The sequence below is a fragment of the Siphateles boraxobius genome, unplaced genomic scaffold (genome assembly GCF_051911475.1).
Source record: "Siphateles boraxobius isolate OS27281-9 unplaced genomic scaffold, OSU_SipBor_1 130, whole genome shotgun sequence".
NCBI classification, from domain to species: Eukaryota; Metazoa; Chordata; class Actinopteri; order Cypriniformes; family Leuciscidae; genus Siphateles; species Siphateles boraxobius.
The window spans coordinates 8,930,001-8,955,046 of NW_027508734.1; the positions used below are offsets into that span (position 1 = coordinate 8,930,001).

The window sequence follows — 25,046 nt, forward strand, 5'->3', positions numbered from 1 at the left end:
AGGTAGCCTTAACACCAACGAGGAAGTAGCAATGTGTCACAACTGGTTTGGGAAAAACAATCACGCTTACAAGATATAGTCACAGTCTGACCCATTAAACAACTGGAAAAATATATAGGCTAATATGTGAATGCTACAAATCTCACAAATCGAGACAATTCTCATTTCGAGTACACATTTCTGAAGAAAAAAAATGTGTTTTCTAGTCTCAACATGACTATATCTTATCTGTTATGGCTGCTATCAATGTTGCCTCAAGTTCATAAACTGCACGCACACCCGTTTCTAATCTACAGTCTCACTGCTTATAGAGGGCAGATATGTGTCTCATTCCTGTATGGCTATTTCATCTTTTACAATGAATATACAATGGAAATATGAAACTAACACCATTCACTGTAACTCATACATTTCACATTTGGTGAAAGGACTTGAGTAATTGTACAAAATGTAAATTTTTGAGGTGAACTATTTCTACTTGTGGAATATGTCCATGTTATCATGTTATTAATTCATTATATTTTATTTCAGATGGGCCTGGTGATTGAATGTAAATATTTAGCATATCTAAAGTGATAGTTCACCCAAAAATTAACATACTCTCCCTCGTGTCAATCCAGACCGGTCTGATATTTTGAGAAATGTCCCAGGTTTTTCTTTTTTTTGTCCATACAATGAAAGTCAGTGCTCACTAAAACTGCTTGGTTACCAATATATCTTCTTTTGTGTTGGAAATACCAAATACCTATAATATTAACATTGTATTACTATCCCTTAGAAAAGAGATACACACATAAGAAAGTACACAGTGTATTTTTGATGAAAGAGAGAGATTCAAAGTGTGTCTCTGGATTCTAGATAAGTCCACTAGGACAGTTATTGCACTCCTTCTCACTCAATGTCCTTTTGACTCGATGCCATACTGAACTTTCATTAGCTATTAGTCATAAGGGCAAGATTGGTAATCGGGAGGACTTTACCTTCCAGGAATCCAGGTTCTTAGTGCTTCTTATCTTTCAATGAAGCATGTGCGTTTGTTGCACACATCATCTAGATTTGTGGTTGTAATATGTATTTGAAAGACAAACTTTTTTCTACTCTTAATCTAGATTAAGGCTTCTCAGATGTAAAACATTTTAAATGTCTTCTTTGCCTGACCCACCTATATTTCAGGTCATGAAGTCTCTATAAAAAGCTGATGACCTGAATCAAGTGTGTTTGATTATTTTTAGAAGTAACTTTCCCCAACACTGGTCTTATGTACTTAATAAAGAATGTAAACTATCTATAAAATCGTATCTTGGTAAGATACAAGCTTTTAAAATTTACTTACTAGAGTAATTACAATAACTGAACCTTTTCCTAATCCTAACCTTAACCTTAACCCATGTAGTTACCTTATATTACAGTATTTTCTTGGGTAAGTGCACCGTAAGTACACATATTGTAAAATAAAGTGCAACCGTGTTTTTTTTAACATTTGTATCATTAGTTAATTTCTGGTAAGATGTAACCCAAAACTTACTTTTAAAAAAGTAATGCAGCATTTTCTCTCAAAAAATCAATTTGTCACCAGCAATGCAATGAATCTTGGTATAGACTAGGCTGTGAAGGATCCACTCTTTCTATCCTTCGTGTCCCAGGGAAAGACAAACACATTTGTAGACCACATTCGAAGGAGCCTTATGTGACGCATTCGGCCTTCGAATGCAGCCTTCGAAAGATGCAGCCTCTGAATTGGGACGCAGCTAAAATGTGTGTTGTTCACAAATGGTGCTCACTGCAGAGCCAAATGACGTCCAGCACAACCTCTGTGGACCTAATGGGTGGAGCTTGACCTGGTCTGGCTCCACCTCTATGTACCTAATGGGCGGAGCTTGACCTTGACCTAGGACCTGGATGTCAAGCTGCACCCATTTGCTCTGCACTGAGAAGCCTCTTGTTGTTCGGGTGCTCCGGGACTGGTGTTGATCTAGATCAGTGGTCTTCACTATTTTTTTCATGAGAGCCGCACTGATAGGACAAAGTCAGTAGGAGAGCCATTTTTACAGGAAAGTATAAAAAGTTACATAAATAAATACCATGTCTGTTTAATTAATATGTCACCCCTGAACATTCAATATGCAATGCAATAAATAATTTTTTTTAATGATTTACCAGTCAAATATGTAACTGAGACAAGATGATTTCCCTTAATGACAAAAAAGCAGGATTTCCAGAATAGATTCATCCCAGAATGACATTAAGTTATTTTTTTCTACATTAGCCCCTCATGTATCTAATCATCCAAGAGCACATGCGGCATTAAGAGCTGGAAATACCGCCATAACTGGCAACTCCGCAGGGACTGGATATGTTTACATGCACAACTTTTGTTTCAATCGGTCTGAATTCATTGTGATTGATTAATCTGAATGCATTGTAGTTTACATGAATGCTTAACATCGTGGTATGATGCATGATCGGGGTGATGTGCACATTTATAAGTCAAAAGATTCAAATTGGGCATAGGTTTTTTGACATTCGTACACTGCACAAATATACAAAGTTTCCCGCTGTTGTCGCGTAATAACCATTTTCCTACATTGGTTCTTTATTTGTTTTAAACAGCAGACTTAATATCAAATTCTGGTCATAATTTGGAGACTATGATGAACCGTTATGCCGTGCTGTTTGTATTGATCACGCAGTAAAAATGCCCAAAATCAGTCGTCTGTGGATGAGAATCTGAAACAAGGACTGGTGAGCCGTTGTCCTGCTTCACTTCTCAGATACTGAGTGAAAGGAGAATTATAGAACGACGTGACACTCGTTTATACGACACTTTATTCATCAGAACAACAGCGCGTTCAGCGCGACGGACGGCGTCCTTTCAGTTTCGGTTTTCAATCGATCAAGTGAACATGTTCTCTCGATAAACCACCCCTTTCAATCCGATCAAAATTATTTGAAAATAGAGCTGACACTTTGAGTTTTTAATGGGTTATGTTATAGTCCTACTTCTTTTTAAATGTTTTTATGAAATATCTGTAGTGACTGCGTGATCATATCACTGTATTATTTACCGCCATGCGAGACACAAATGAAAGCTTGGCGAGCCGCATGCGGCTCGCGAGCTGCGCAATGAGTAACACTGATCTAGATCAATGTTTCACGAGTTCACACTTACAAATAATATGTATTTGGCGAGCTGTCCGAGGGGAGGGCTCAGAGTTCGGCCCAAAACCAGAGTACTCCCCCTGTATATCTGGTTAGGATAGTAACCAGGCGAGTATGAGGAGACGGGGTAGTGGCGGGATGCAGAAAACTGTTGAGGAACATAGGTGAGCCGGCTCTCTATATATATAGGCCTCGTCTCTTGCTGATTGGTTAGGCAATTTGAATGTGTTCCTCCCAAACTTTGTTAATAAAACACAATTTCTCAACTGGTGGGTCACGAGTCGCGGAGTGTGCCGTCAACGTACCATTTCTCTGATGCGAGACTTTTATTTTGAAAGATGGGTGTGAAAGCTTTTTCTGTCAGACGCAGTTTAAAGTCCCCATGAATTCAAAATTGACCATACTTACTTTGTTTGCCTAAATTGATCGTTTTGTGGTGAACAATTCATCCATGCAAGTCAATCCACACAAAAAAATTTTTTGGCTTCGTAATCTTTAATCAAAATCTGAAATTCCCCCTCCCCTCTGCATTGGAGGACCTTCCCTGATGACGTAGGTTTGACGGTTTGGGTGTCTGCTTAGCGTGATTTTTTTTCCCAAACCACTTCAGTGGAAATCCCGCCCTGCAGCCGATTTAAAAGTTTTCATTGGTCATGTCAATCACTGTACTGATTGCCTACACCAAACACTGATCCCTAAACCTACCCGTCACTGTAACCTAAACCAATGAAATCGGCTGCAGGGCGGGATTTCCGCTGAAGTGGTTTGGGAAAAAAAATCACGCGTCTGCTTAACATCCGTAACGACGCCCCTCCAACTGACAGTACACAGGCTGCCTGTGTGTTTGAATGAAACACCTACTTTTCTAGATCCAATCAGGTGCTAGTTGGAAAAAAAGCCACGCACACTATTTTGCCTCATTTAGTATTCCGTTTCTCTCGGAAATACGTCACAACACTGGAGAAAAGTCGTTTGCAACTTCCGGTTCACGGGGACTTTAAGTGAGAGTGCCTGAGAATAGCGCTATCGTTATTTCCGTAGCATGTTACGAAATAAAAAGTCTCTCACCTAAGAAAAACATGAAAGTCATGAAATAAAAGTAAAGTATCAATTAATCACGTAACTGGTACGCCATGTGTTAGTTGGGAAGGATTTGCATGCAGGTATGATGTTTATTCTATTACTTAGATGCAGCTTCCATGTTTTATTAACAGTTCATGTTAGTATTGTGTATTCCCCATGGTATATCTTTATTTTTATTTTTTACATTATATGATGTATTTTTAAATGACTGTGGTGGCTCAACAACTTACAAACTTTATTGTATTAACTAAAAAACTAGTTTGGGACTGCTATTTAACAGCCTTACCTTAAAGGCCAACTGTTTATTCATCAGTATTAGTCATATTCTTACAATTTATGTAAAGTCAAGTGGGGTGGTACTTGTGTGTGTCAACAACTTATGTGAAATAAATTTGCTCTGTTTTTAAAAACCAATTTATTACATATATTATATATTATATATATATTGTATTTCCTAAAAAAAGTGGGTCGAGGCTTAACGCCATGGGAAAATGTGGGTCACCACTGATCTAGATTATTTGATATGTTGATTATTTGAGGTAATACAAAACAAATGTTTTTTTCTTAGATTTCAAAATTGGGGAGAATTTCAAGAACTGCCACTCCAATCATCACTTTCTGTATCACACTGCACTTTTTGTGCTATTGTGCATGTCTCATCTGAGCTAGACGAATCACGTGAAATCAACCCTCAACATTAGCAGCACTCATCTGACGCATTCTTTTCTTCTTCCCTTTTTCATTCAACATTAAATACTGACAGGCTTTCATTATTTCTCATAACTTCATAATTCCTCTCGCTTTTTTCTCCCCTTACGAAAATGTAGGCAACTGTGATGATATCAGACAGTGATACCATAGAGTGTGTTTTGAATTCAATATATTTCCCATTACGTTTTATGCCACATCATTCACTCTTATTGTCTGTGGAAAATGTAGCACTGTGTTTATGTTTGTGTAATGTTAACCTACTACCCACTTTTTGCAGCCAATTCCTTCACTTTTCACACGCTCTTTCATATCGAAGTGCTACAAACATTCAGTGGATGCAGAAATATGATCATTTTTGAGAAACGGACTGAAATATAAGTTGACTCAGAGTGGCAAAGCACATGAGCATTCAAAAGTTTGGGGTCAGTAAGGTTTTTTTAATGCTTTTGAACGAAGTCTGTTATGCTCACCAAGGCTGCATTAAAAAAATAGAGAAAAAAATTAATATTGTGAAACTTTAACACTTCTGCACTCTAAAAATGTTTTTATTAGTACCAAGCAGGAGATAAAATATACAAATGTTTGCATTTTTTATCTCCAGGTTGATACTAATTAAAAAAAATAAAGTGCATACCTTTTTTACATTTTCATACTGATATATAACTCTAGGCCCGTGAGTGCTTTGATGGAAACATTAAAACCTAAAATAACTGTTTTCTATTTTAATATGAAATGTAAAGTTAAATGTTTAAAAATGTAATTCATTCCAGTGATGCAAATTCCAGCATCATTACTCCAGTCTTCAGTGTCACATGATCCTTCAGAAATCATTCTAATATGCTGATTTGCTGCTCAAGAAACATTTCTGATTATTATCAATGTTGAAAACAGTTGTGCTTCTTAACATTTTTGTGAAAACCATATTATTTTCAGGATTCTTTAATGAATAGAAAGTTCAGAAGAACAGCATTTATGATCAATTTAATGCATCCTTGATGAATAAAAGTATTATTATCTTTTTAAAAAATGTTCTTGACCTCAAACTTTTGAACCAGTGTATTCTATTCTCTTGCAAAAAAAAAAAAAAGTCAAATGGTTTTGGAATTGTGGGTATAGGATTCTGGGTAAATTATATTTTAAATTCTCATATCTCAAATGATGTTCTTAGAGACTTGAAGTACACAAACCTTAGCAGGTAATCTACAAAAGCACCTCCTTAATACAATAACACAAATCCACACACACACACACACACACACACCAACTCACAGATGCAGGCTGCGGCCAGTAGACGATTGGCTACGTAGGGCGGTATACACGTTGGGAAGATGGGCTGCACCATGTAGTTGGAGAAAGTGATGGCTATCACGGCCTGACTGGTGGGCTCGATGATCAGAAGAGAAGTCCATAAACGGATGAAAGCCAAAAAGCCTCCAAAGGCCTCCAGGATGTAAGCGTAGCTGGCGCCCGACTTGGAGATGGTGGTCCCGAGCTCGGCATAACAGAGCGCACCAAACACCGAGAAGATCCCACCGACTGTCCATACTACCAGAGATAACCCGTAGGAGCCGCTATACATCAGTACACCTTTAGGCGAGACGAAGATCCCAGAGCCGATCATGTTTCCCACGATGAGGCACACGCCATTGAGCAAAGATATTTCTTTTTTCAGTTTCATGCACTCCTGCGAGCCGCTTGCCTTCAGGTCACTGTTTGTAACCTCTTCTGAGGGAGCAGGACTGTGAGACGCCATTGTTTTAAAAGGCCTGATAGATACAAATACGACTGTCTAAACCAGTTCTACAGTCAGTTTTAGGAAGATCTGAAAAGTTCCCAGCTAGTTCTTGAGATCTTGAGGTGACATCTGGGAAAGATAGAAGGAGAGTGTTCAGTACTTATGCAAACACACACACACACATGCATGCACATATAATAATCTCCAAAGAAACAGGGCAATCACAAAGAGCACATACACACTCTTGCTTTTCAAACGTACATTTGGCTATTACTGATCCATTAGACATCAGGGCAAATAGCTTTTTAAAGGTGTGTAAACACAGACCCAGAGAAAAAGGTCTATATGTAAGTAAAACATCCAGCTTGCTCGTATTCCTTACTGCGTGAGACAGGATTGTGTGTCTTAGCCAACAGCTTACTCAATCGCCATCCCTGACATGAACATTGATCCACCTGATCGCTATTCAACCAAGACCAAGTGGAGGGATTTTTAATAGCCTATGTCAAGTTCAATTCAACTCTCTCTCTCTCTCTCTCTCTCTCTCACTTTTTTTAGTATGGAGACTTCTTGGTGCGTCAGCATGCTGATCTGTCACATGCTCCTCAAGGTTCAATGGACTCAAAAGAGCTACGCTCAAAAGCACAAGCTTTGAAACGTCTTCACATGATGAAATGAAAAATGCACATACAGGGTAATATCTAGTTAATTGACAGCTTGTATATTTGAAGCTCAAAGTTGAGAGCCATTGATGCTGACTATGACAAACTATACACTGACGAGGCATGATTTTTTAGTATAGGTTTTCTAATAAGAGTTAATTACATCCTGAAATTTGAGAGCAATAAATGGGAATTTTACACTGCAGAATTCTGGATTCCATGACTGTTTAAATAAAAAATAATAATAATAATAATAATTTTTGAAGATATTTTCAAATTTAGAATTCTCAATTGTTCCCACCTTTCACACACTAACTCAGCAGTCATATAAATCTGAGTAATTGCCTTGTGTAATGGTTAGGAAGGCCTTATCACAAAAGAAGAAAGTCGGATTCAGGCAAGACAAAAAGAGATAAGGAGAGGATGATTAAAGGCTGAGCTGAGTGGGTGGACAGTAGGCAATTACTGCACGTGATAATTAAAAAAACACACCAATGCAAGATCTTTAGGGACTGAGAGCAAGGTTCAGGACATGCTGATAAGAGCTCTGATAAAAAATTAAAAAACAACAACTATGAAACAAAATCACTCAAGGTTACAGCCTAAGTCACCGAAGCTTAACATTAAGTGAAAATTATTTTCCTCAGAAACTAACTGTATAGAAGACTTCCAAAATATTACTTAGCAGAAAATTGTATGTTTAAATCTTGCCCATATAAAACAATATACATGTTTATAATGAGGTCTATGTTAATCAAAGATTAAATATATCAAAATAATTCTGACCACAGTAAGTACATCAGTGCTGAGCAGAATGGTTTCGCATTACCTTTTCCTCCAGGTGCTGAACTGGCATCAGGATGGAGCTTGTACTGGTGCTTTATCTGCCGTTCATTTTCCTAGACACGATCTAAGTCGAAGTGCAGTTCATGTTATCTCGCCCTGTAGGCTACGATCTCTGTCACGGCGACTCGTGCTCGAGGTCTCTTCCGTTCAGCTCGTGCGTTCGAGACGTTTGATGAACTTCTGCTCTCAGTCAAACACGGATGCGTAAGGGGAGGAGAAAAGGGATGGAACACAGCGCGATAAACTACTGAACCATTATGATGAATGTCTGGGAAACATTTGATAAATACCATCTAAACACATCTCAAAATATTTTGTGGTGGAGACATTAAGGTAAGTTATCTGAATAGCCTATAGCAGAGTTGTTGTGGTTAACTAAAATTATTAAAATCGTTTTTGGTAATTGAAATATGAATAATGCAATCACATATTAATAAATTAGAAGTGTTTGGCTACTGAAAAAAAAAATATATATATATATATATATTTTATTTTTTATTTTTTACAGTATATAGCCTATACATATGACATGTAATATTCACTTAAGGAAAACGTATGACAACTACCTTTGGTGTAATATATGATAAATGAATAAATGAATGAATAACCATAAAATTATCTTATAGCCAATTTTATGCATATTGGCTTCTGAATGTTGTATTTCCTCATATAACATAAACTACCCAATAAAAAAATATTATTTAACTCTCAAAATGAGTGCTTAGCTGTAACTGTTTTGAGAGCGGATGTACATGTACACACCTGTACATGTGTCGCCATCGTGTGGTCTGAATTGGACGTTACACAGCATCTGTTTTTCCTGATTTGCAAAGGAAACATTTTTCCATTGTTGCTGTTTTACCTCTACTACTATATATATATATATGAATGAATGAGGCATTTATATAACGCTTTCATATGTACTACTGTACACCCAAAGCGCTTTTACAATCATGCAGGGTATCTCTACTCAAATGCGACCAGTGTACAGCATGAATGTATATATTATATATTAATTTATATAAATCTTACTTATTATAAATGAGTTCACCCATTTGAAAATTAAGATTTTTATCCATTTCTCAGTGAATATAAGATCAATTTGCTGCATTTTTTTTTTTTTACAAAAGTTTTATTAAACGTTTATTTTTATTAACATAAGAGTGTGGTCACCTAGCATTTAGGATAAGAAAAATAATACATTTAATTCAAATGAGGTGTCGAAAAAAATGATTACACCCTACAACAAATTAAACTAAATCTAATCATTTGTATGGCTGGATGTAGAAAGAAGTTCATTTTGTCTTTTCAGAACTCTTTTGTTCTATTGGGTTGAGGTCTGGTGACATTGGCCACTGAATCACTTTTACCCTGTTCTTCCTCAGAAATGAACCATTGATCTTAGATGTAATTGTTGGGTCATTATTATGTTGAAAGAGGGTGTTGGATGTTGAAAGTAGCATCTTCTCATCTTCCCCACACAAGAACACTACCACCACCATGCTTTACTGTTGATGCCATCAGATTAATCTTTGTCTCATCACTCCAAAGTATAGAGTCCCAATAGTCTATGCCTTTGTCAACACGAGCCCTGGCAAATTCTAGACGCTTTTTTTGTGCATGGTCTTCAGCAGTGGCTTCCTTGGTGAACGACAGCCATGCATGGCACTCCTCCACAGTGTACATCACATGGTGTCACTGGAAACACTTTCTAATGATTTAGCCAACTGTGTTGAACTTCCACAGAGATTTTTTTCAACTTCTGTCATCAAAAAACACTCTTGACAAGGTCTGACAAGACCTGGACATCTCAGCGAGCTTCCCACAAGTCCATCCTTTTTGAGTTTTGGATACTTTTGCAACAGTATTCAAACATATTAGCAACCCAGAAAGAAACATAGTGTCGGTCCAGATCCGGGCCACATCTGGAACATGTGGATTCAACACGTACCAGATGTGAGCCAGATCTGGGCCGACACTATATTGCTGTCTGGGAATACTTTACTAATTTTCTTATAACCTTGATCTTTTTTTTTTTGTGCAAAGAAATTATCTTCTATCTCAGGTCTTGTGACATTTCTTTTCTATGTGATGCCATTTTGTCAGCATTATGGGAGTGGATTTTCTCTTGAATACCACTCTTAATTGTCAATTATCAATTGTCAATTGATTAGACTCATCTGCTGGTGAATGTCTGTTAATTACAATTTTATTTTGTTTTCTCCAAACACATTCATTGGGGTATACTCATTTTTGCACCATGATCTTAAAATATTTTGTTAAAATAGCTCCAATTTTTTTCCTTGTATAGGATCCCATAGAAAGTAGATGGATGTTTTTCTGAGAAATCTGACATGGAAAGCATACCAACCTACCCATACTTGAAATGAGCAGTTTTTACCAGTATTTGAGAGAGATCTACAAACCATCTCACTCTGCCACAAGGATCAGTCGTGCTCCTCTGAATGATGCATTATCATGTTTACTGTAATTACCTCGTTAATTCATAATAAAAGAGCCATGTTTGCAGTTGTGCCACCCTGACATACAAATTGCTGGACAAAAGTTTTTCAATTATCTCAACGGCTTTAAAACTACTAATATTTATAAAATATGTTTATATGAAAGGTTTCAAACCTAAAATGATGCCATAGTATTTAGTTCTTAATTTTTCATTATTAAGACGCCATTTTAAATCGTTTCTTAGTCTGTTCATTTGTTCGGACAGTTGCACCACCTGACATTTGGGGGGTTTAAGATAACAAAACATAAAATAATATGTAATATTTAAATTTACTAAAAAGGAATTCACACCAAATAGGTTTAAAAGATTAAAGGTATATACGTATGTCATGAATTTATCAAATTATTTTACAAGGAAATAATGCACTTGGACACAAAAATATGCACGTCATGTCATTGGCCCATATATATATATATATATATATATATATATATATATATATATATATACTGTAAATATACAGAATGTAGTTGTACAATCATTTTATATATTGCGAAATATTGTGGGGATAACTTATGAACCACCTGAGTCTAAATAAAAAGAAGATTTAACTTTAATCCATTTAATAAATTAGCAATCTATTAAATATCTTTGACAGCTCATTGAAGAACTATTCATCACTTCTGCTGCTTATTTGCCTCTTAAGACACTTCATTATTGCACATTTGGCATTTTCTCTGGAAGATTTCCTTATTTTTGATTGAGACATGTCTTTATCCCTTCCTGAATGCATGTGGACAAACTTCTACCACATGCCTTGTTTCTGGCTCATTGTTCGTCTCCCTCTCAACCTCAAAATTTCTCTCCTTGGTTACAGGTTGTCATGGTTTCGAGGGCCTGGCAGAGGCAGGATTAGGAGCCATTTTAGGGACAGCTGGCCGGGTCGGGCTCCACCTCCCCTTCATCCCGCGCAGAGACGCTCAGGGGGGATGAGGGGGGACATTGTGCGAGGATTAGAGCTTCCTGTGTGTCAGCCGCATTACACAGGGGGGGGGGGGGGGTAGAAAGAGAGTGAAAGAGGCAAAGAATGAAAGAGAAAATGAAAGAGCGAGCATATGAAAGAGAGCATGACACAGAGAGCGAGAGGGTGTTTGAGGGGAGGGAGTGAAGTCTGTACAGCTGCACACTCAATCACATTACACAAGTATACGTGTGTGTGAACAAACACACACACACACATACAGCCATCAACATGCACACCACCGAACTGGGGAACTAAACATATTAAAGGAAGCAGACTTTTTCTCTTTTTTTAAGGGGGGGGGGGGGGGGGGGGGGGGGGTGAAGACAATTGCTCAGGAACATAGAACTGTTGGGAACAAAAATAAAAAGATGCCTCATAGTATGCTGTGAATAGCTTTTCGAGTGATTGTTTTGTGTTCAGTGCAATTGAAATAACACACCGGTTTTTTTTTAAAAGTAAAAACAAATAGTGAAACATTCATTCTGACTTTATTTCTCTCTTTGACAAGTTAGGACCACATTACATCCAGGAAATTTACAAAACAAAGCTGGATAGTGTTCAACAGGGCCAACAAAGTTTCAACATTCAAGATAACAAAAAATAATGCATTAATCTTTAGCAATTTTGAGCCGCTTTTGCTCATCTACAGCATTGTGAAAACTGATCTGATTAGCTATTTTTCATTTTTTTAAAAACCTAAATAAAGAAGGATGAAGAACAAGCATTGATTGGGCAGAAAGAAAATCTGACTCTCTCAGCTTTTCCATTCCATCATTGTTATTATAAACCTCCCTTGTCAAGAAGAGTTTCAGCAGTCAAAGATATAGTGCAGCTATTTAGAGAAACACCTACAAAGTACAGCAGCATGAAAGAAAATACAAACCGGGTACATAAAACAAAAAAGATATTTACATTCAGCTGCACATCAAATGATCAGTTTTGGTATGATCCCACATCCTCTCTCATCTCATATCACACATTTCACGTCCCTTTTTTCCTCAAGTTTTTTTTTATTTGTGTTTTTTTTATGTTTATCATGGAATTCCAAATTGATTTCTGAAATTGCACTTAGACACATAATTAGTTTGCTTGTCATTTGTTACACACAAATACTGTTTTCAAGATCCAATTTCAGTGCATCCTGATATTTGAAGTCGAAAGTCTTTATCAATATTATTTAATTGTCTTCACGAAAAAGCACTACTATTACATATGGACTGATTCACTACCATTCTACAAAACCAACTACCCCTAACCACAAAATTTAAAGAAAAAAAAAGTTGTCATAGAAATCAGTAAACAAGAATAGTGCTGAAACCTAACTAATCACATTCTTTCAAGCAGTGTCTTCAGTACTGTCATCTCTGTCAGTAGTAGACACTGGATGCTCAGGCAAGGACAGTTTATCTGCACTCTCCTCTGACAAGTTTTTAGCATCCTCTCCTCTCAGTTTTCGATGGGTCGACTCGTCTGTACGCTCCACAACTTTTCCCTCAGAGGACTGTGAGGATGCAGTACTGGCCAACTGATTCATACTCCCGCTGTGGATTTTCATATGCCCCTGTTGAAACACAATAATTAGAAGTCTTGTTTCTCACACAAACAATATCACAGGAAGTTAATAAATATTTAATGGATAAAATGTCATCTAACAAAATTACTGTACACATGAATTGTTTATTGTATTACTGTACCTTCAATCCACTGCGGCTAGCATACTCTTTTCCACATTCTGCACAGCTGTAAGGTTTCTCAGAACGCTGCGGTAGTGGATGGACCACAGGAGTCTCTGGTAATGTAATTTCAGTCTTTTCTCCATCTTTCCTTTGATCCTCTTCTGCAGACTCCTCCATTTTGGATTCTTGTGCATCCTCAGCTTTCAGCTTCTGCTCCACGGCTTTGTCAGGAATTTTAGAGTGCAAAGAAGCATTCTCTGTGGCTGGCTGAGAGTCACCATCATTAGGCTCAAGAACATGGTCTATTCCATTCACATGAAGTGTTGTCTGTTCGCTGCTTTGGTCTGATTTTAACTCAGTGGACAACCCTGGGCTCGAGGGTGGAGTTAGGGTAGGTGACAGATCAAGAGCTTCAGAGCTTAAACTAGGTTTTGGTCCACTGATCACTGTGTGAAGTGAGGCCCCATTGTGCCTTTTTTTATCAAACAAGCTGTCTTGGGAGTTGGTCCTGGTACAGAGGGATAAAGGTGTGTCTTCATCCTCCTCTGCAGAGCCATTGACAACTTGAGACTTGCTGTGATGTACTGTGCCATAATGTTTCTCATCTGAGGCAATGGAATTGTCAGGTGGGCTGTTTTCTCTGGAGGGGTCCTGTTTCTCCAGGGTGAGGGTTGGACTAGTCTCAGGTGTGTTGTCATAGGGATCTTGATCTGACTCCATGATCTGGTCTGCATCACCTGATGTAGCATCTCTTAGGCTAGCACTAGACTCCAGTAAGCTGGCAGAGGAAGACATGCTCATATTGAGTGGAAGAGACTGAAGGGTTGTTGGTAAGGAAACCATTTGACCAGAATCTTCCTCTGACTGCAGGTCCCCGTTACCTTCTGGAGGTAATTGGCCTCCCAAATGCATGCGAATGTGATGCTGCAGTACCACGGCATTGGTAAACTTGCGCTGACAGAGTGGGCAAGAGTTCTGGCCACGTGCATTGGCTGGACGTGCTCTGTGAGTGGCTAGATGAGCCCTTAGACTTCCCTTTGTGGAGAAGGAGCGGCCACAGAGTTTGCAGGGGAATGGACGTTCGCCCAAGTGAGTGGCCTGGTGGAGACGTAACGCCCTTGGGCAGCTGAGGACACGGAGGCACACCCCACACTGATTAGGGACCAAAGAGGAGGCAGTTGACCCTTGTAGCTCTTGGCTAGTTGGCTCACTGCTGGGGTTCAGCCCTAAGGCCGCCATCATCTCCCTCCTGTAAGCTGAGATAGCATTAGTTGTGGATATGTCATTAGCCTGAGTATTGCAGTTCACCTGGCCATCATTTGTGCTTTTTGGGAGAGGCTGCTTCTCTAACTTTTGCGCCAATCTCTGCAGCTTGGAGGTGTCCGAGGTGACAGAGGATGATGATGGAGAGGAGGATGGAGAAGAGGAGTTTTGAGGTTTGGGGTAAGAGGAGAAAGGGAAGGTAAGTGGGAGGTGAGGGGAGGAAAGGTGAGGAGGGCGAAGAAGGGCAAGGCTAGGATGGTGGGCAGATGGACCTGATGGGAAGAGTATCTTCGGAAGATGTGCCAGCTGGGAATACGGAGAACCAGGATGTAAGGTGGAGTGTGGTGGTGTATTCTCATCAAACCTCTGCTGCTTCGCACCTTTGAATTGACTGTTCATGGCAGAGGAGGTGATGGATGAAGATGACGACTGCACACTAGTGGAAACGGAAGCTGCGGCTGCAGCTGAGGCACGGTTTAGCTGTAGCAAAGAGTGGGCGGTGGAAAGCAGGGCCAGATCAACACTGGGTGGCAGTGGTAGGGAAGAGGGAGATGGATGAGATGACCCAGAAAGGAAACCCAAGGCTAAACTGTCTGGCACACCAATACTACCCTTAACTCCAAAAGGCTCCTCATCCTCAGCTCGACGTTTTCTGCGCCTCTGTGATGTCCCTGAACCAGATCCTGGTTGGCTTTGCTCGGACAGAGCAGGTGGCAAGAGCGAAAGTGACAGCTCGGGATTTTGTTCACGGTGACGAAGGAAGTGGGCTTTGAGGTTGCCGCGGGTAGTGAAGCGACTGAGGCAGACTGGACACTGGTATGGGCGCTCACCGGTGTGGGATCTCAGATGGATCTGTAGGGAAGAGTCACTACTCAGAACCTTCCCACAGAAACGGCAGACGTGCTGTTGGCGGCTTGAAGAGGAGCTTGAAGATCCATTTGACGTACTAACAGTGGAACTGAGAGATAGGTGGTCCTGGGAGAGGCTGACCGTGGGCAAGGGTGGAGTTGGGAAATTCACACCATTTCCATGACTGATTGAGGTGTTGGGAGACTTTTCATTGAGGTAACGAGGTGGAAGTCCAAGCGTTAGAGAGAGAGGGTGCATAGAGGCTGAAGAGGTGAATAAGGATGAGGAAGATGTTGAAGATGGAGTTGTGGAATAAGGAGCTCTGGTTCCATTCGTGTGAGATAGATTGGGCTTGGATGCAGGAGCTTGGGGATTTAAAGAGGCACCAGAGACAGTATTAGGTGGGGAGCTAGAGCCTGCATCTCTCTGTTGATTCTCTACAGATCCCTGAGGTGCATCTTGGGCACTGACCATACCACCTAGACGCAGCACCTGTCTGCAGATCTCTTCTGTAATCTGCATTTGGTGAATCTGTCTTTGCTGCAGGACCCTAAGCTCCTCCAATAGTACAGCGAGGGTCGGAGGCACCTGGAGTTGCTCTGAAGGCGACGAAGGAGTTTGGTGGATTGGACTAGGGCTTCCTTGATGTGGTGGGGCACCCAGCGATGATGAAGAGGATAAAGAAGAGGAAGAGGAGGTAGTGGTGGTTGCAGAAATACCCATTGGTGGAGATGTCACAGTGGACAGTGGCTGATGAGACGAAATATGAATGGATTTCTGCTGGCCAGGAGGAGGAGAGTGGGTCTGGGAGGAAAGAGAAGGGTGTGGAAAGTCCGGAGAGAGAGATGAGTGTGCATTAGGCAGTGATGTGGAATATGAGGCAATGTGATTTGGCCAGTGGGGAGGAGATGAGCTCTCGTTGGGGAGCGAGGGAGCATGAATGCCACCAGGAGATGGTCTTGGGGCCAAAGGAGGCTGACAGTCCTGAAGGGATGTAGGCGAGGAAGAGGAAGATGATGAGGTAGCTTCAGAGGCAAGAGAGGTGGATGGTGATTTCACTAGAAGCTGGTCATCTGGAAAATAGAGAAAATAAGGAATAAGTTTACACATGTATTGCATTTATCCTCAAACAATAACAATTATTTACTAACATTATATTGCTATAGCATGGTTGCATTATTTTATAATTTAGCTTTTATAATAATTGCTCACAATTAAGTTCTATAACAGTAAGTTATGAGAAAGCCTTCATAATATAGGGCAACTCCTTTGTCAACAGTTTTCTTTCACAAAATGCTGAATACCACTCCACTTGTCACTCCGCATTCTTAATGATCTTTCACTCATAAATCCCAACCTTCATATACCACACTCACATCTTCTTTCCTTACTATTGCCACAACTCACTAGCCACCTTGCAGCTATTGCAACGCTTTTTAAAGGACAATAGATATCACCACAACAACCCACAACCCCTCTTAACCCAACCCTCTGTCCATCAACTACATCTTTCATCTCTCTATTCACCCTTCCCCCCTGACCCTACACAGGGTCAGAGGTTAGGGCATAGAAAGGGTTTTGGGCACTGTCCATGTGCTCTGATTGGCTAGATGACCTAACCTCATGAGCTCTAAGGTCAAATTCTTTTAGAATCTTGAGCGGAGAAAAAGAACTAGAAGGAGGGGGTTGGGAAAATAGTGATTTGACTGACAGACAAACTATTTTCACTCTCTGTGGCACACGGATATACTTAATGACTGTACACAGACCTGTGGAATCAAATCTACTGAAATACCCAAAAATGTTAAAAAACCTGAGAAATTCCCTCACAACATACTACCTGTTCTTGCCAAAAGCTATAGAAATCAAATCCCAAAAGTGCTGTATCTTTAAGATTCCTGAGCTAACTTTTTTCCTTCCATGCATGCATGCATGCATGCAACAGTGCATTCTTTCTCCTCTCTGTATTCTAACAGTGGAACCCCCAACTGAGCAGAGGTACAAAGTGAATAGAGGCAAGGGAGTGGGAAGGGGGGGGGGGGGGACACAGTGGAAGCAGAAAAGAGGAGCACATGGAAACATGAGAGAGAGAATAAGGGAGAAGGACAGAATAGAGTGAGAAGAGATTAATCTTTACCCAAACACCCCCTTCGTCCCCTCCCCCTTGCCTGCACCTTATTCACACTGAATAGGAGACTCCTCTAAATGCATAAAAGAACCCCAGCAATCAAACTGACTATGCTGCAAGTCTCTTGGTGGATTGACATCACTGAAAAGCTAACGCAGTTATGGCCCCTGAGTGATTCATGTCAACATAATGACCGGCCATACGGCTGAACACCTTTAAACCAACCCTCTGGCTATGAGCCTTCTTTCAATACAAGACATTTGGCAGACATTTGTAGCGGGAAATGTCAGTAAACTACTTATTTTTGAAAAGTTCAGTCATGGTAGAAATGTGAGCTATGTGTTGCAGCTCTCAAATGACTCACTCACAATGGCTCACTGAGTAGAGGGCCAAACGCTCTGGTGCATTTTAACCTGTATCATAATACTTCAGGTGATAAAAGTGCCCATTTTAAGCAATAAAGAAAAAATTTGATAAAATATTATTTTGGTAACAGGTGCTCTATGTAAACTGAAAAAACTTTTAAGTAGCCTATCGTTTTTAAACCTAAAGCATAACTATTAATTAGTCTAGGGTAACAAATAATTAACAAGTGAATGATTTCCTCACCTTGCAGTATCAAGCGCGTGCCCCCGGGGTCTGAGTTAACAAGCTGTTGGGGCCGTTTCTGTTTCCGGCGTGACATGATTCACGAGCAGACGGTGAGAGTTACGGGCATCAAACAACTTTGCAAGTTATGTTGTGAATAAATAAATTACGAACCCCCTTGTTCGCCAATAATCCACCTGGCAGGATGCGTTAAGACAGCACCGACATTTAAAGCACCGAATGTTAAAAAATAAGTAAAAAGAAAAAAAAAAAAAAAAATTCGCTTGGACTGCTGAAGCGGACCGTGACGTCGTCCGCTGTTGCTGTGTGAACTGGCGAGTGCGTGTGTGGCTGTTTTTCCTCAACAAGTCCCCTCTTTCTCAAACTTGTCCACTCTGCGGACCCCCCTCCCCTCCTCTCCAAAGACACACACACACACTCACACAAAAATACAATCTCCCCTTGTTCTGACATTTGCATTTCAATGGTGCGGAACACGGTCTCTTTTTCTTTCTTTCTCCCTGTTTTGCGGTTCTCTTAATGCTAAAAGCTCAGCTCTCTAGTAATTTAGACAACCGAGTTTTATCAATATGCGTCAAGATGAAATTTCCTGACATTTTATATCTACATATAGCCTACATTTGTAGCCTAATTTATGCAGAAAAAAAGTTAATACCCTTCAAGATTTCTGACATCATCTATCCGTTTTAAAACAACTTAATGACTGCACTTCATTTAGCGCGCCTATAGAATGATACGCCTTTTGTCTAAGATTTATGGGAAATTTAAATGGGCGACATTTGCAAATTTTCTGATTTACAAGAAGGTAAACTTTTTTTTTTTACTTTAGGCCTAATCAGGTTAACTAGAAAGACCATATAAAATAGCTTAATTAGAAAGTAGCCTGGAAGATTATGCTAATGTAGGTTAATGGGGGAATTCATGCCAGAAGAGAAAGTTATGTTAAATAATAATAATAATAATGAATAATAATGACTTGAGGGAGATGAGGGAGGTGATGGGATGAGGCAACGCAACCTATCGTACGTCAAGCGGTTTATAGACTATAACTGCACGCGCTACTGCAGTAAAGACCCCCTGCGGCTCGCTCACTTTGTCGGTGCGTCCGAATATTCGGAGCTCTATTTAAAATGCATTGAATGGGAAGGGAATTTCCAACAATGGCGACCTGGACACAGTTGAGTGGGCATCTCTTTCTCTCTCCTCACCCCCAGGATCCATTGCCGCTCCGCACAATGCCCCCCTTTCAACCCCGCCTCTGTTCCCATACACCACGTGGAGGAGGGATGAAGTGAAAAGCCATTTTTAATTAGATGTATCAAAAACAAGCACCCGACCTGCAGCGCATCTCGCATAAGGCCAAGCTATAAAGCAGGTTCTCCTAAATGTGAGCGCATTTGGCATAAAATTAACCTTATTTTAAAAATAAAAAAATCATAATAATCTTATTATAGGCCTATAGCCTACTGCAGATATAAATGATTAGCATATACGGTAAATTTGGCTAAATTGTGTGGGGAAAATGTTCTTGGTTGGATAGACAAAACATTTGGCTGATTTGGAACAATCTGGGCTTCTTTAAAAAAATATTTGCTTAACTGTGCAACAAAAATTGAGAAAATGTCCTCGCTCCAAAATGTTCACTGTCATGTGGCGTCTTTTCATAAATTATCTTCAAAACCAATTATAACTGTAAGTGGACGAACTGATGCTGGTGTCAGGTTTTGCTTATGATTTACTGATATTATTCTTTCTATTTTTTTTTTCTTCAGGCTACACACAATGTAAAAGCACAATGTATGCTGTGTTGTTGGTTGTGTTGATGTGTGAATATGTTTGTTGTTGATTATTTAAACAAATAAAAAAAATGGGGAAAAAATAAAAAAAAGAGAAAATGTAGCTCCTCATTTAATAATTTAGGTTATTCAAATCAGCCAAAACACTGACTGACAAACATTTATTCAATCCTGTTCAGAGGAGGTAAAGTTTCCACACACAAACCAACAAATTTTTCAAATACCAAAAAAATGTGTTTGCTCATATAGGTCATAATCAATCTAAATAAACACGTTTTGTGATTTAATTTTTAACAGTAAGAAAAAAGGTGTTTGAAAGCTTATTGTTTGCAGAACATCACAGTTATATATGATATGAGAATAGTGGCCTGTAGTTAGGGAGAACAACATGTTATTTAGAGAAAATATATTTATATTTTCAGAATTACATTTTTTTTCAAACCTTGTCTGTGTGGTAAAAGGCCCCATCATAATTACTGTTACCATGTTCTGAACGTCACATCCTTTGTTTTTTCATCAAATGTAATTTAATTAGGTGGTTGAATAAAAATGTTTGGACTTTTTTTTAATGACCAAGTTAGCACCAGCTATCTAGTTAGCTAGCCAGTTAGCATCAGCTAACAATCATTTTTAAATAGGTTGATTTTCTCAATTGTTCATTAATACATATTTATCTACTGTTGTTTTAGTTTGTCTTTTTAATTTGAAGCTAAAACTGCTTTTACTTTGGTGTAAATGTAGCCTATAAAGCAAATTGCTTTGTCAGGGTGCATTTCCCCCAACTCTACCCTTTCTCATGCTCAGTTGATGCGAGAAATGCTGTATCTGTCAGAAATATTAAGCAGCACAACTGTTTTCAACGTTGATAACCAATAAGACTAAATATTACATACCGTTTTCTGGTTGTCTACTGTTCTCTTGCCCTGGTGAGCAAGAGATCAACAATACAAATCTTTTAAATCATACTACTAGAGTAGTTTCCCCTATTCTTCCCCTAAACCTCACTTGTTAGTATTATATTTTGTATTCTGTATGTACATCACATATTGTAGGCTATGTAGGCCTATAAAAAAAAACAGTCCCTTATCATGAAACTTGTTTCCTGTTTCTTTTAGAGCAAACCACCAAATTTTTTGGTAAGTGCAGCATTTGACCAATGGATGTCAATTCTTCTGATTCGTAAACATTATTTATGACTGTTTTAGAGTATGTGTTTGTCCTCCTGAGGGGGAAAAAAGTGCATATCCCCCTGGGACCCAGGAATAGACTTTTGTCCTCTGTATCCACAGTCTGGATGTCCTGTAAAGAGCACATTCAGGGCTTTTCAGATATATAAAATGTTTGGAGGCTTCACCTTGACAACAACTTCTCCTTGGTCTTTAAAGAAGACAGACATTAATAGAGCGATCAAATTTAGCAATCTTTTGGAAATATGATGATATTTTTTAATTACCATTTCAATCGGACTAATTTTTAAATTGTTTGTCATAAATCGACATAGCATGAAAATGTTAGGTTTCCCAAAATATGACTCTGTTACAAAACATGCCATTGATTTCATACGAGACACCAGGACTTACATCATGTTTATCAGGCATTTTGGGAGACATGTAGGGAAATAAATTATACATCAATATTCCTACGAAATATTATATAGCCTATTATGAAAGTGTTGCCAATTATTACAACCATTATTACCCTTCTGTTTTCATCACATTTTGCCCGGATAACAAAATTATATTGAATGGGACTACCCATTTATGGCCATTTTAACCACATATTGCAAGGCAAAATGGTATATAAATTTTTTCCGTTATATTTTTATTTTTATCTTTCATAACATAGTTGAGAATCATCTTTATACAAAGTTTGGTTAAAAAAATCCTGAAATCTAATTGATTGCGGTGATTTAAAAAAAAAAATCCCATTGTTTTTGCCTATCCTACATGTCATTGTATGTCTTTTTATTTTATTTTAGTCCTGGTGTCCACTACAGTGGACATGACGTAAGACATTAAGAAAATATAATTGTTTCAAAAACTTTTTTCCCCCTGGGTCTCATGAGGATGAAATGACGCGTTTGCTCATTCAGCAGCAACCAATCAGATGAGGCCAATTGCGCTCGCGAGGCGATCTACCTACCTGTGACTGACTGTAAACAATGAACAACACAGTTGCAAATTCTCGGTAACTATAATGAGCTTATAATAAAGCTACTTATTTGTGAAGAGCGATATATACTTATTACAGCATTAGTTTGATTTAGCGTTTTAGTATCCGAAAAGATATGTGAGAGGGTAATACTTTTCCCGCTCTTTGCTGTTATTTGATATAGCGCACACAGAATCGTTGTTCGTTTGCTTAATCATAAAAACCTCATACATACAATCATTAAGCTACAGTTAACCAGTACATTATAAAAACCTCTTACATATAGAAGCATTAGGCTACATTTAACCGCCTTGTCTGTTTTCTTCCATAAGAGCCGGCATGTCTGCATCTAAATACACCTTGCAGTGTAATTCGCATCAATGCCGGGTAAAGCTGAGCGGGTTCGCGTGGGTCACGGCCTGCTATCATGTATTCTGTGATCAACACGGTACGGAAGAGTTCAGTCGCACACCTTCAGCTTGTCCCGCTTGCTCCACCATGCTTTCAGGAAAACTGGACGTGCTGAGAACAGAGCTGGCGCCATCAGAGCAATACAAGGCTATGGTTTTGATCGGACTGCAGCCTGAAACGGTTTTGGAGATCAGTCATAAAGCACTAGTCTTTTGGACCTACCAGGTTTGATGTCTGCACGGTTGCAATCCCACATACAGAAAAAGAGAAGAGGCTTTTTCACTATTGTTTGTGGTCATTTTCAGGTAAACCAGGAGAGGTTGCTGATGGAGTACAATTTGTCCAAGGCTGGGGGACAAATGGTTCAGATGGAGAGGTTTATGATCCAGCAGAACAAGAGCAGAGAGCTCGAGTTAAATGCATTAAGAGGAGAGATCGCATCACTGAAAAAGGTCTCAAACATGATCATGCCAGCAAACCAATGCTGATACTCACTGTTTATATACAGTACCAGTAAAAAAAAGAAAAGGTTTCCACAATTCCTAATAATAGAAAATGTTATCAAAACTATGAAATGACGAGAAGACCAAACATGTTAACCATATTTCTCGTTTTTCAAAAAAAGTGCAACTCATTTCATTAAATGAATGCATTAAATTGACCAAAAGTCGGTTATTAAAAAAATCGCTTTCAAATAAATGCTGTTCTTTGACCTTTCTATTCATTAAAAAAATCCTGAAAAATATCAATTTCTTCAAAAATATTAAACAGCACAACTGTTTTCATCATTGATAATAATAATGATTGTTAAGCACCATATCATTATATTAAAATTACCTCTAAATGATCATGTGACACCAAAGACTGGAGTAATGATGCTGAAAATTTAGTTTTACCATGACACAGATAAATTACATTTTAAATTACATCAAAATATTTTAATACAATTTTACAATATCACAACTCATCCACCACCAAATAGAAAAAACACCAGCAAATTGAGAAAACATCATCTTCAGTTTGATAACACGAGCTGCAAATGCTCACAACGCAAACAAATGCAGAAAGACGATATTGCTTCACCTGTGTCTGGTCATAATGTTTTGTCTCATTAGTGTATGTAAAAGCATGAGAGGAATGCTTTTTTGTATTTCATTCAAACATCTCTTAACAATTGAAGCTTGTTTCCACCACAGAATAAAAAATAAAAGGTAATTGCGACTTTTTATCTTACAATTCAGACTTTTTTTCTCAGAATTGCATGTTCATATATCTCGCAATTCTGACTTTATAACACGAAATTGGAAGATATGAAGTCAGAACTGCATGATATAAAGTAGCAATTTCGTGTTATAAAGTCTTGCAATTCTGAGGAATAGTATTTTTTTCCCTCTTAGAATTGGACTTTATAGCTTGCAATTGCGAGCTTATTTCACAATATCTGAGAAAAGATGTCAGATTTGCGAGATATAAAGTTGCAATTGCATGTTTTAAAGTTGCAATTACGTGTTAAAGTCAGAATTGCGTGATATAAAGTCAGATTTGTGAGATTCTGACTATATCTCGCAATTCTGACTTTATAACACGCAACTCTGAGAAATAAAGTCAGAATTGCGAGATATAAATGTAAACGAGATGTAAACTCACAATTGTGAGATAAAAAGTTGCAATTATCTTTTAAAATGTTTTATTCTGTGGCGGAAACAAGCTTCCATACTTAACTTAAGTTAATTTCCAACTTTTACATTCTCCAGGGGCTGGAAGAATACAAGCAGAAGTACAATGAGGTTTTAGAGCGACTGAATGAACGGAACAGGCAATATCAGAAGCTGCAGGGACTTCTCGACTCGCTACGTATGCACACTATGGGAATAGGAGAGAAAGATCCCACGCCCCACACTTTCACTACAGGTTAGAGAGGAAAAGCAACAGGTAGCAACAAGTATAATAGAAAGTGTCTACTTTGACACTGTATGAGTCTATTTCTATTGCATTCAAATCAGGTAAAGTGTTCTTTATCCCACTGAGAGTTAAACTGTTCGAATGTGATCGACCGTTTTAAAGCATAGTTTACAAAATGTCTTTGCAATTATTGTCATCAGGATTGGTCAAACAACACACTCCCCAAAGTCCTTCATTCCTGAGACCAGAAGGTGACAGGTTTTTCTCATTGGGACCAGACAATGCTCAAAGTTTCTTCCAGTTCAGCACACCCACCCGTGACAGAACCCACTCTTTCATCAAGAAAAACTGAGTTCACCAGGATATATTAGCTGTATCAGTCTTTTTTTCCATTTATGAATTCTGATTCCAGTTCTGACGGCCAAGTATGGTTGTTTCTGTTTAGTTTTTCATGTTTTTTCAAACGTGTTATCTATTGATAAAGCTGTTGCTCAGAGTTTGGAGATGGTCGTAAATACTCCCAACATGTTTCTACTAATGTAAATGACTTCAGTGTCGAAAATAACTCAATTAAAAT

General features: G+C 38.8%; 3 protein-coding genes across 3 annotated transcripts in view; 1 reads left to right on the top strand and 2 right to left on the bottom strand.

Moving 5' to 3' along the window:
• The window catches only part of slc7a7 (solute carrier family 7 member 7), a 16,835-nt gene extending 8,427 nt beyond the window's left edge, over positions 1 to 8,408 (bottom strand). Inside the window, exons 1-2 of the mRNA XM_077227742.1 lie at positions 8,180 to 8,408; positions 6,223 to 6,817 (exon numbers count right to left, since the gene is read on the bottom strand). Coding sequence (XP_077083857.1) covers positions 6,223 to 6,706 — 484 coding nt within the window. The 5' untranslated portion in view covers positions 6,707 to 6,817; positions 8,180 to 8,408. The remainder of the gene's footprint in view (positions 1 to 6,222; positions 6,818 to 8,179) is intronic.
• Positions 8,409 to 12,153: 3,745 nt separating this feature from the next.
• LOC143736922 (uncharacterized) lies at positions 12,154 to 18,554 on the bottom strand. Its single transcript, XM_077227721.1, has 3 exons — positions 18,210 to 18,554; positions 13,379 to 16,545; positions 12,154 to 13,245 (listed from the first exon to the last, which is right to left on the bottom strand). The coding sequence occupies exons 1-3, from the start codon at positions 18,283 to 18,285 to the stop codon at positions 13,021 to 13,023; spliced, it is 3,468 nt and encodes a 1,155-aa protein (XP_077083836.1). The 5' UTR covers positions 18,286 to 18,554; the 3' UTR covers positions 12,154 to 13,020.
• A 3,530-nt stretch (positions 18,555 to 22,084) lies between these two features.
• ccnb1ip1 (cyclin B1 interacting protein 1) lies at positions 22,085 to 24,955 on the top strand. Its single transcript, XM_077227749.1, has 5 exons — positions 22,085 to 22,192; positions 22,489 to 22,792; positions 22,873 to 23,019; positions 24,322 to 24,478; positions 24,670 to 24,955. Exons 1-5 carry the CDS (start codon positions 22,167 to 22,169, stop codon positions 24,819 to 24,821), a joined length of 786 nt encoding a protein of 261 aa, XP_077083864.1. The 5' UTR covers positions 22,085 to 22,166; the 3' UTR covers positions 24,822 to 24,955.
• Positions 24,956 to 25,046: the final 91 nt, after the last annotated feature.

Excerpts from the sequence above, each read along its gene's own strand:
- LOC143736922 (XM_077227721.1), bottom strand. The coding sequence starts at position 18,285 with ATGTCACGCCGGAAACAGAAACGGCCCCAACAGCTTGTTAACTCAGAC. Across the intron at positions 16,546-18,209 it reads CACGCGCTTGATACTGCAAG|ATGACCAGCTTCTAGTGAAA; the intron begins GTGAGGAAATCA and ends TCTATTTTCCAG. Across the intron at positions 13,246-13,378 it reads CTAGCCGCAGTGGATTGAAG|GGGCATATGAAAATCCACAG; the intron begins GTACAGTAATAC and ends GTGTTTCAACAG.
- ccnb1ip1 (XM_077227749.1), top strand. The coding sequence starts at position 22,167 with ATGAACAACACAGTTGCAAATTCTCG. Across the intron at positions 22,193-22,488 it reads AACACAGTTGCAAATTCTCG|AGCCGGCATGTCTGCATCTA; the intron begins GTAACTATAATG and ends TTCTTCCATAAG. Across the intron at positions 24,479-24,669 it reads GCCCCACACTTTCACTACAG|GATTGGTCAAACAACACACT; the intron begins GTTAGAGAGGAA and ends TATTGTCATCAG.